General features: G+C 28.8%; 1 protein-coding gene across 4 annotated transcripts in view; it reads right to left on the bottom strand.

Annotated features, from left to right (window-relative positions):
• LOC145268246 (protein NipSnap-like) overlaps positions 1-12,275 on the bottom strand; it is a 66,452-nt gene that overhangs the window by 34,938 nt on the left and 19,239 nt on the right. For all 4 annotated transcript variants that reach the window (XR_013864863.1, XR_013864864.1, XM_080123574.1 and 1 more), the window contains exons 4-6: positions 8,587-8,678; positions 6,310-6,380; positions 5,528-5,671 (exon numbers count right to left, since the gene is read on the bottom strand). Coding sequence is in view for 2 of the 4 variants with exons in the window: in XM_080123574.1 (XP_079979700.1) it covers positions 5,528-5,671; positions 6,310-6,380; positions 8,587-8,678 (307 nt within the window). In the remaining 2 variants the exon portion in view is untranslated. The remainder of the gene's footprint in view (positions 1-5,527; positions 5,672-6,309; positions 6,381-8,586; positions 8,679-12,275) is intronic.

Below are 12,275 nucleotides of genomic sequence, written 5' to 3'. Positions count from 1 at the left end.
GTCGTATTTATACTCGTGTTGTGGACATAATTATAGACAAAGGTGGCTTTCAGCACTGGTCGTCATTTTCGTTTTTTTTTTTTATTTCTGTGTTTTAATGTATTGTAGAGAGTCATCTGTTTGGTGTTTGTATACATGTGTTATATCGATTTAAAGCTAAGAAAGTTGTGAATGTGTTCTAGTAGGTGTTGTACTGTTGCAGTGTTTTATAAGATAATTATTTGTGTTTATATGGTGCAGGAGTTGCGTCTGCTGTAATATTTGTGTTTTGACTTTTGATTTTTCTTTCGATATACGGCTTCCTCTGGCGGTTTACTTTGTAAAGGCGAGTTGCGAGTCATTCTGTTGATGTGGGTATATAAAGAAATGGACTTTGATATTGTTGTATGTGTTTACTGTGATCATTTATGTTGTATCGACGAACGGGGTTTGTCTTAGCGTCACCATTATTATTACCGTCACTGTCCTGCTTTTTTTCTGGTTTATTCATGTAAATATGGAGGGATATGCGAAAAACAAAAGTCTCCTGTTTTGCACACATCTCCTTATACTGTCCAGATTTAGTTTTCCTCTGAGGTCAGCAGATCTAAACCTGTCTTTAAGACTTACATTGCACATCCAGCATATCATTCTCATACCATTTCTCTCCATGAAGCACATGTCCTTGAACCCTCACTGACCAGGTATACATTTCCATACATCACCACACTGTATACACATGCCTAAACTCTTCTTTCGCTGACGGTGGTAATATTCTGCTAGTTAGTAATGACAAAAGTTTTCTGATCTTATACTTGTAATCATACTAGCACCTGCTCCTCCTCGTGCTCCAACAAGTATCACCAAGGTAACAAACCCTCAACTACCTCAACAGCTTTGCCATCCAAATATATTTTGTTCACATCAACATTTTCATCCGTCTCTATTAGCTTACACAAACAAAACTACATCGAAATTTAATCAACAGACACGGACGCTACACAACTATACAATTTTCAAACTCAAATTTTCTAGAAGATATTGCAGAGTTCAAGTCATGTAAGCTGTACACTTCAACACACAACTCAAGAGAAGGTGTTAACATTGCTCAACTTGCGTGTAAACAAGATGCAATTAAAAAATAATGGAGCAAAAATATTGATGCTGTTTGTAGCCAAAGGTTTACTGTAAAAATATACAAACTACTACACACATATATACAGCACAATCACATTGACACACGGTTCTCATTAAATCACCTGAGTTAAGCAACATTTGAGTCTGGTAAGTACCAAAAGCCACACACAAAGGGCTCAAGATTATTTTAAATAGAACTTACTTTATAACAATAAGATGTAGCACATATGCCTTATCTTAATTTATTACAGTTTCACAGAACATCTGATTATCAGAAGCATTAATAAAATCATATATATTTCCCCAAAACCTCTGGCCTTAACAGAAAGGAGACTAAAACTTGCTGCTATGGTTTCAAATGATCTGACATAATCGCAAGGGGAGACTTGATTCCAAATATTTCTTATACATTATATCTCCCCTCTTTTGGAAATAAGATACAATTATGAATATCTCCAGTATCAAATAACTGTGAGAGGAGATATAATATATGAGAAATATTTGCAATCAAATCTCCCCTTGCTGTTATTTCAGATCATTTGAAACCATAGCAGCAGGTTTTAGTTTCCCCCTCCATCAAAACCAAAGGTTTTGTGGGAAATATCAGATATTTTGTAATTCATATGCAAAACTAGGAAAATGACTATGATTGAAACATTTTATGACCGTAAAACTGCCAAAAATAGGCTCTGGATGATCCCCTTAATGTGCGACCTTAAAGATCATTACCTTTCAAACAAGCCTTCATTTGTTAAATTCTGATTAATAGTTGCTGAGATTTGGAACTCATAAAATTGCCAAAAAAAGTGGTATATATATCAATTTAAAGGGGATTAGAACAGTAGTCTAAAGAGCAGAGTGTATTTTAATGTGATAGTAAAATTACTAATTTAATTAAAATACAAGAATAGAACAGTGGTCGTTGTAATTCAGATATATAATAAACTTGATAGGCAAAAATATCCTAAAACTACTTTAATATTTAGTAATGTGATTGATAATTTTAAATTCAAATTCAAATTAAAAATTAAAAATCTGTTTCATAAGAAGGAACAACAACAAAGGAAATAATTTGTACGATCGTTTCGGAAACGCTGTTTTTACTGTGATAGACATTAAGCCACAAACAATAATTTTGACATATAGTATTTTTTAAAACAAAGTCTCATCAGCAAAAATATTGGGTGTTTTTTTTTTCAAAAGGCAAAGAATTAAAAGATACATCTGCCTTACTTAAAAATGCTAGGTTTATTTATGGTATCTTTTACATATATTAACCCCCCCCCAAAAAAAAAACCCACCCAATACTTTTGCTGATGAGGAGACTTTGTTTAAAGAATACTATATGTCAAAATTATTGTCCGTGGCTTAATGTCTATCGCAATAAAAACATTGTTTCTGAAACGATCGTACAAATTATTGACTTCGTTGTTGTTCCTTCTTATGAAACAGATTTTTAATTCTAATTTGAATTTTAAATTATCAATCACATTACTAAATATATATATATATATATATATATATATATATATATATATATTGTTACACATGCGATAAAAGGGGTGGTAAGGCAATTTATAACGTAGGGGAATGAAGGGAAATTTAATGATAAAACAAATATCGTTTACCTTTGTAACACGTTGCCAAAAGTGGGGGGGGGTATAAGGGAATGTATGGGAAAGCAAAAACCCAAGTATTTTTCTCTTTATCGCATATGTGACACAGCAAAACAGAAATAAGACAAGTGGATAGAAATACAAAGACGAACACAATAAAAATGCGATGAAATAACGAGATAACAGACACTTTTCCAAATGATACAAAAATATATTTATTTAAGATAAAAAAAAAAAAGGAAGAGTTTGACGAAAGAAAAGGAAATGTATTCAAAGTTATGGAATCTGAAGTATATCTACATGTATTGAAATGAGCTAAATCTTTGGGGGAGGGGATAATCAAAGTCTTTGCACTTACAGGTCTCTTTTGTTTCCCCCCCTTTTTTTTCTTTTGCTGGTGTGTTTCACAACTCGTTAACGACGCAGTTAATCCAAGGTATTTCCTTTGGTGGGGAAAAAGTTCGAATAGCAAATTCACGTTTCTTTTCTTGCTCACACTTTGTCTCTTTCGTGAGGGATAAGGGATCACATCGTCCCCGTTCAGTACATCCACATCTCCTTCGCATGATGGGGAAAAAGTCATTGTCTCTTTCGTGAGAAAGTAAATTAATCACATTCTCTCGCATGACTGAAGAAGAGGGTTGCGTCATCCATGTGTCATTTATCTGTATCTCTTCTTCGCATGAGGGGAAGAAGTCAACCGCCCTCCTACCATGAGAAGAGAGACCTCTTAACAGGTCAGTGACCCAAACCGAAAAGAGCGACTTCCACTAGTGTCCACTTAAAAAGGTGGGAAGGGGAAGCGATACCATTTCCGGTCCCCCCTCTTCCTCTCTGCTTCACAATCCGATCTAAAAATAGATTTGACGAAATCTCTAGCTGGTAAAGTCTCTGCAAGTTTTGAAGGGAGTGTATATTAGTAGACTTTCACTCAGTTCAAAACAACTACTGTATTAGCCTATCTTGTGGGAATCATGTTTTATTTTACCTCGGCGACAAAATATAAAAACAAAAAAAAAACACCCGATATATCTCGTCAGTCTAAAATTAAATATTTAAATTCTGATTTAAATACATAATCCAATTTAAAGATTAGGTCACAATATATATATATATATGGATATATCTATACATAGCCAAATTGAATATTGAAATGTTCATATCTTTGATTCTATAAAGACAAAACTACATGAAAATTTGCAGACATTTTAAAAAGAATATAATATTCTATGGTTAATATTTTATGACAATAGGTAAAAAAGAACCTATATTTTCAAACCAATAAAATATGCCCAAATTTGTCTACATTTGTATATATAGTGTCCTGACAGGCTAGCTTTAGTTTTGCTGCTTTGGGATGAATTTTGCTTAGTTTTTTTTTTTTGCTTGGTTGTCTCCCTTGTGACCTTGCTAGGTCACTTTATATATATATATATATATATATATATATATATATATATGCTTATACAGCAGCATTGCTTCCACTAATGTCTTCATTAGATGATGACTCTGGGTTCAGGCATGATTTCAGGGCCAAAGCATTTATTACCACTAGCTCACAGCACCCCAGCAGTTTCACCAGACTGTTAGATTGCCTTCACTCTGTGGGATTGCTATATCTACACTGATGCAGACAGAACCTCATCTTGTATTTTCTTTATGTATTTTTTCTTGTCCAATAGGGAAAAGATAAAGATTATTCAAGAATGTGGAGCTGGAGTTGACAATAAAACCTTGGCATCCAACTTTGATAGGAAATACAATGGTTTTCCAGTATACACACAAACACAAATATATATACACATAAGCAGGCTACCTGGCATTGCTCAGTCCTAAAATATGCTTAAATATAATATTTTTATGCAGATTTCATATTTACTATTATAAAACCAATTCTCTATTGATTATTATATAGTAATGATTTCAAAAGTAAAAAAAGGAAAATGACTTCGGTGCTAGGAGCTAGAATTGAAACCAAAACATTTAGTTCTTCAGCGGTATTCAATACCATATGCTTTAATGACAAAGGGATATCAAAACATTAAAAATTAACACAGTTTAACATGTACATGTATATTTGCATAAAGGAGGATATTAAGTTGATTATGCCTACCAAGTTGGAATTTATACAATATTTTTGCAAAAATCAAGACAACAAAATATAAAATAAGAACACCATATGGTGTATTTCCTCATGTGTAACAATTGATTTGTAACGATTAGGACATATTTAAACATTATATTATTTAAAAATATTCCAAAAATAGTCACTCTTCAGACACTAAAATACATTTGTTTATTTATATATATATATATATATATATATATTAGTGTTGGGATTCATCGGAATCGGAAAAATTGGAGCTTTTTGGGGTATCAGAATCGGTATTGGAAAAATTGGAGCCTATTTCCCAATGCTAAAACCGATTCTTTAAATTATTATCTTTATTTAATTTAAGAAACATCGTCCACTGCTTGTAGTAATAATAAAATAAATATTTACTGATTTTAAGCTTCCAGTAAGACTAAAATCTCTATATCACCCCTTCACAAATGTGTTTTTACGTTTGAGAAAATATAGGCACATTTACAGTAATCAAGACAAAATAACATTTTTATGGTTAAATATTTAGAGATTTATAAAGCATTGGAATTGGGGAAATATATTGGAATCGTCCCATCACTAATATTTTATATATATATATATATATATATATATATATATATATCAGCTGAATTTATTTGCCCAATACATTTGTTTCATTGTATTAATTGATTAATACCAACAAACTCACCTTAAGTACATAACTTCTGAGTTCATAAATGTGACTGATATTTGGATCAGGCATTTCTCTCGGCCAAAAACTGAATCTTAATAAAATTTGGTTTCTTCTGGATCGTAACATCTTGTTCCTTTGTACTCGGTATTCCATAAAATCCTGGAAAAAAAAAAAAAAAAAAAAAAAAAAAATTTAAAAAAAGAAAAAAAAATTAAAAATAACTTTACAGGTAATGGCTATATATGTATGCCACATGTCTATATGGTATTGATTGCATTTATTTATTTTAGAGCCTAGTTTTTTTGCATTTAGTAAAATGTTCCAAAATGTATTAAAGCTTTATTCTGTGATGTAATATTTTCATTTTTTTAGCAGTCTTTGAATATGGTTTGTAAAAAGTGTATTGAGTATTTATTTTTGTACAATTTTGTTTCTTTCATTGAATTGACCATTTCACAAGGGGGGGGGGGCTGATTTGCAATCAATATTGATGTTTAACATATATATAATTTTATTAATGCTTCTGATAGCCAGATGTTCTGTGAAACTAATAAATTAAGATAAGGCATATGTGCTATGTATTATTGTTATAAAGCTCTATCTAAAATAATCTTGAGCCCTTTGTGTGTGGATTTTGGTACTTACCAAACTCAATGTTGCTTAACTTTGGTGATTTAATGAGAACTATGTGTGTCAATGTAATGCATTAAAGATTTAATGTGATGTAATATTTTAACCTTAATTGTGAAAAAAAAAAGACTGAAAGAATGGTAAAAAGAAAAATGAAGGAAGCTAACCTTGTCTGTTCTGTACTTGACTGTGGCATTATTTAGGGCTGGGTATCCACCGTCATATTCCCAAATATGAACTAAAAACATACAATAAAAGTTTTTTGATGAAATATATCAAAATTAATTTTTTTTATTTTGTTAGCATTCTTCGCAGAAAAGTTTTTTCATTTTATTAGCAATTTTTGTAGAAAAAATAATTTTATTAACAGGCTTTGTAGAAAAAATAATTTTATTAACAGGCTTTGTAGAAAAAATAATTTTATTAACAGGCTTTGTAGAAAAAATAATTTTATTAACAGGCTTTGTAGAAAAAATAATTTTATTAACAGGCTTTGTAGAAAAAATAATTTTATTAACAGGCTTTGTAGAAAAAATAATTTTATTAACAGGCTTTGTAGAAAAAATAATTTTATTAACAGGCTTTGTAGAAAAAATAATTTTATTAACAGGCTTTGTAGAAAAAATAATTTTATTAACAGGCTTTGTAGAAAAAATAATTTTATTAACAGGCTTTGTAGAAAAAATAATTTTATTAACAGGCTTTGTAAAAAAAATAATTTTATTAACAGGCTTTGTAGAAAAAATAATTTTATTAACAGGCTTTGTAAAAAAAATAATTTTATTAACAGGCTTTGTAGAAAAAATAATTTTATTAACAGGCTTTGTAGAAAAAATAATTTTATTAACAGGCTTTGTAGAAAAAATAATTTTATTAACAGGCTTTGTAAAAAAAATAATTTTATTAACAGGCTTTGTAGAAAAAATAATTTTATTAACAGGCTTTGTAGAAAAAATAATTTTATTAACAGGCTTTGTAGAAAAAATAATTTTATTAACAGGCTTTGTAGAAAAAATAATTTTATTAACAGGCTTTGTAGAAAAAATAATTTTATTAACAGGCTTTGTAGAAAAAATAATTTTATTAACAGGCTTTGTAGAAAAAATAATTTTATTAACAGGCTTTGTAGAAAAAATAATTTTATTAACAGGCTTTGTAGAAAAAATAATTTTATTAACAGGCTTTGTAGAAAAAATAATTTTATTAACAGGCTTTGTAAAAAAAATAATTTTATTAACAGGCTTTGTAGAAAAAATAATTTTATTAACAGGCTTTGTAGAAAAAATAATTTTATTAACAGGCTTTGTAGAAAAAATAATTTTATTAACAGGCTTTGTAGAAAAAATAATTTTATTAACAGGCTTTGTAGAAAAAATAATTTTATTAACAGGCTTTGTAGAAAAAATAATTTTATTAACAGGCTTTGTAAAAAAAATAATTTTATTAACAGGCTTTGTAGAAAAAATAATTTTATTAACAGGCTTTGTAAAAAAAATAATTTTATTAACAGGCTTTGTAGAAAAAATAATTTTATTAACAGGCTTTGTAGAAAAAATAATTTTATTAACAGGCTTTGTAGAAAAAATAATTTTATTAACAGGCTTTGTAGAAAAAATAATTTTATTAACAGGCTTTGTAGAAAAAATAATTTTATTAACAGGCTTTGTAGAAAAAATAATTTTATTAACAGGCTTTGTAGAAAAAATAATTTTATTAACAGGCTTTGTAGAAAAAATAATTTTATTAACAGGCTTTGTAGAAAAAATAATTTTATTAACAGGCTTTGTAAAAAAAATAATTTTATTAACAGGCTTTGTAGAAAAAATAATTTTATTAACAGGCTTTGTAAAAAAAATAATTTTATTAACAGGCTTTGTAGAAAAAATAATTTTATTAACAGGCTTTGTAGAAAAAATAATTTTATTAACAGGCTTTGTAGAAAAAATAATTTTATTAACAGGCTTTGTAAAAAAAATAATTTTATTAACAGGCTTTGTAGAAAAAATAATTTTATTAACAGGCTTTGTAAAAAAAATAATTTTATTAACAGGCTTTGTAGAAAAAATAATTTTATTAACAGGCTTTGTAGAAAAAATAATTTTATTAACAGGCTTTGAATATGGTTTGTAAAAAGTGTATTGAGTATTTATTTTTGTACAATTTTGTTTCTTTCATTGAACTAACTATTTCACGGGGGGGGGGGATCAATATTGATATCTGCACAGTTTCCTTTTTTGAATGGTAGGAAAAGTACCTCATATGAGTGACCATCAAATCACTAGAGCATATAATTGCTCAGCACTAGTTGAGATGAGTTGGTCATATGTAACAAATGCCAGTGTACCACTAAATCCTTTATGGAACAAGATCAATAAGATGGACATCAATATCATCACTTTTGTAACGAACACTAAAAATATTAGACAAAAGAAATGAATGCTTACTGGCTTCATCTTGATCTCCAACTTCTACAGTAAAACTGCCAACCAATTTTGCCCCCCAATCTTTTTCGTGCACCATCTTCTGAAATTCATTGCTGAAAAGAAATAAGAATAATAAAGTGATAAGAAAACATTTAAATGCAAAAAGAAAACTTGGGTTCTTGTCGAGAATTTCATCTATATAAAAAAACAAAAATACAGAAAAATCCATGATGAAATGAAAATATCATATTACAAAAATCACATAGATTGATCAAGTAGTCTTATTTTCATAAAGAAAATCATTTTTAAGCAATTGATGGGACTTTGTAGGCATGACAATATAAATTTCACAAGTTTGAACTATGGTTAAGTTTAATCCCTTTATTTTTTGAAATTTTTTCAAAATGGCACATGGTTATTCATAAATTTTATTTTTTCATTTAAAATTAGAATTACTAGATCTTTTGAGTTTTAGAATATGGTATTTTCATTTCGTCACATGTACTTACATCATACAGATTATTTTTCTTTCTTTTTTTTTTTTTTAATATAGGTGGAATTCTGGACATGAGCCTAAAATTTTATTATTAGTCATTTTATATAAATGCTTGTAGACATGATACTTTAACAGATAATTAGAATTTAGAAAAATATGCCAACTATGAATATCATGGAATCAAATGATATTTGGGTTCTTGTTCAGAATTCAACCTAAATTAAAAAACAAAAATAAAGAGGAATTTGTATGATGCATGTAACCCTGATGAAAAGAAAATGTCATAGTTAAAAAAAATTACGTAAATTGATCAAGTAGTTTTATTTTTAAATAAGAAAATAAAATTTTATGAGTAACCTGAAGATGACTGTCTCACTCACTACTTTCAAAAATATCCCAAGAAACAAAAGGGGGATATCAAGAATATTGCACATTTATTAAATTTATGCTGTAATGCCTATCAATTGCTTAAAAATGATTGTCTTTATAAAATTAAAACTACTTGATCAATTTATCTAAGTTTTGGAATATATTTTCGTTTCATCACGTGCACATACATCATAGAGATGTTTTATTTATTTTTTTTTAAGAGTAGGTAGTAGTTTGCTTGAAGCATTGTTGGTAAAGAAATATATATATATAATTTTTTTTTTAAAGCCAAAAACAATGCGGAGGAAGACCGGAAAAGATGAAGTAAAAAAGAAAAACAAACAGATGCAGATGAGTATGGTTGAGTAGAGGAGTGTCTAACCTTTATTTGACTATCATTCTTCACTTCAATGTATAATTATTTATTACCAAGTTGCTGGTATGTCCGGTGTATGTAAAGTCCGTGGGTGGTGTGGAACTTTGATTAATTTCGAGAGAAAGGTACCTCTCTTTTTCAAAATAGAAGACATTTTTTTTAATATGAGAGAATTCTGCACAAGAAGTAATATATGCCTATGTGGTAATTCTCCACTTTGTTTTGTAAATTTCCATCTATTGTTTAAATATGCTGGAGTAAAAATTATCTATATTGAAACTATTATTTTACTATTTGTATTAAAAACATTAATGTTACGAAGTGTTGTGATCAGTAAAATGTGCTTTTTTATTTGTTTTTTTTAATTTTTGTAAGCGTTCAATTTTTTTTATTTTTAGTAAGCGTTCAATTTTTTTATTTTTAGTAAGCGTTCAAGTTTTTTTTATTTTTAGTAAGCATTCAAGATTCAAGTTTTTTTTATTTTTAGTAAGCGTTCAATTTTTTTTATTTTTAGTAAGCGTTCAATTTTTTTATTTTTAGTAAACGTTCAATTTTTTTTATTTTTAGTAAGCGTTCAATTTTTTTATTTTTAGTAAGCGTTCAATTTTTTTTATTTTTAGTAAGCGTTCAATTTTTTTTATTTCTAGTAAGCGTTCAATTTTTTTATTTTTAGTAAGCGTTCAATTTTTTTTATTTTTAGTAAGCGTTCAATTTTTTTATTTTTAGTAAACGTTCAATTTTTTTTTATTTTTAGTAAGCGTTCAATTTTTTTTATTTTTAGTAGGCGTTCAATTTTTTTATTTTTAGTAAGCGTTCAATTTTTTTTATTTTTAGTAAGCGTTCAAATTTTTTATTTTTAGTAAGCGTTCAATTTTTTTTATTTTTAGTAAGCGTTCAATTTTTTTTATTTTTAGTAAGCGTTCAATTTTCTTGAATTATTTTTATAACAGACATCCGTGTTCCCAACAATGTATTAAATAAATGACCAGAACGTAATGAGTGGCAGACAGTATATATTAATGAAAGGGTAAACTGCTATTTTTCTCATAAAACAAAAAAGAAACTAAAGTATTGATTTGGACCCAATAGTGAAATTGACATTAGTATCATCAAATATTTGTAAGAGAATATAGAATGTATGACCTCACATATCCATTGTACTCATGCAAATTCCAGTGTACTCATGCAAAGTCATGTAGTGATCTGTAAAGTCCATTGTACTCATGGTAAAATTAAAGAAGTTTGTTATTTTAGTTTTTATCTAATAGTCATTTTTATCTTTTTTTTTTTTTTATAATCTGGATTTCATCCTGGGATATGTCAGCATATATCTTGGCAAACTTTAGGGTGATCTGGCAATGAAATGATTGAGCCTAAGAGTATTAGCTAATATGAAAATAATCCACATTTTATTAGGCTGAGAAGAAAGTTCTTGCGGAATTTTTAATTTTGATTTCAAATGATGTATTTTCAAATAAGTTTTCATAATAATGTCTATATTTTAAAGATTGTTTCAAAGAGCGTTTTGTGTTCTATCTAATTGTTTAAATTACAATCGTTTTAAAACAATTATGTCTAATTTTCAGAACAAGAACAAGATGGAAATTCGCATAATTTTCTTATTTCAATTCGAGCTAAGCCGAAAAGCTGCTGAAACAACTTGCGAAATAAACCAAGCATTTGACCCAGGAACCACTACTGAACGCACAGCCCAATGGTGATTTAAGAAATTTTGTAGCGGCAACGAGAGTCTAGAAGATGATGAACGTTGTGGTCGGCTATCGGATGTTAACGATCAATTAAGAGCTTTATTTGAAGCCAATCCATACACAACTGTTCAAGAACTTGCTTCTGTATTAGACATAACGTATATGACGATTTCCAACCACTTGAGAAACATTGGAAAGACAAAAAACTTGATAAATGGATGCCTCATGAATTAAACGACAACCAAAAGAAATGCCATTATGAAGTGTCATCTTACCTTCTACTACGCAACAAGAGCGACCTATTTCTTGACCGGGTTGTGACTTGTGATGAAAAGTGGGTTTGTTACAACAACTGGCAATGCTCAACTTAGTTGTTAGACATCGACAAAGCTCAACGAAGCTATTGTCATTCTGACTGTTTGGTGGTCTGCGAGTGATTTCATCCATTAAAGTTTTTTGAATGCAGGTGAAACTATTACGACAAAGAAGTACTATCAACAAATGGATGAAATGCACCAAAAACTTCGACAACAATACCCAGCATTAGTCAACAGAAAAGAACCAATTCTCCTCCACAACAATGCCTGACTGCACGTTGCTAAACCAACCTGGCAGAAGTTGAACAGGATACTAATAATTGTGAAATAAATATAAGAAAAAGAAATATCATTTGGCTTACATCACCCTATAATAAGATACTAAAAAATAAACTTAGCAAGAAATTCCTAAATCTCATTAAAAACTACTTCCCCATAACTAA

The sequence above is a fragment of the Euprymna scolopes genome, chromosome 43 (assembly GCF_053919585.1).
Source record: "Euprymna scolopes isolate OS-2025 chromosome 43, ASM5391958v1, whole genome shotgun sequence".
In the NCBI taxonomy this organism is placed as follows: Eukaryota; Metazoa; Mollusca; class Cephalopoda; order Sepiida; family Sepiolidae; genus Euprymna; species Euprymna scolopes.
This window is presented reverse-complemented; position numbering and strand designations above follow the sequence as displayed.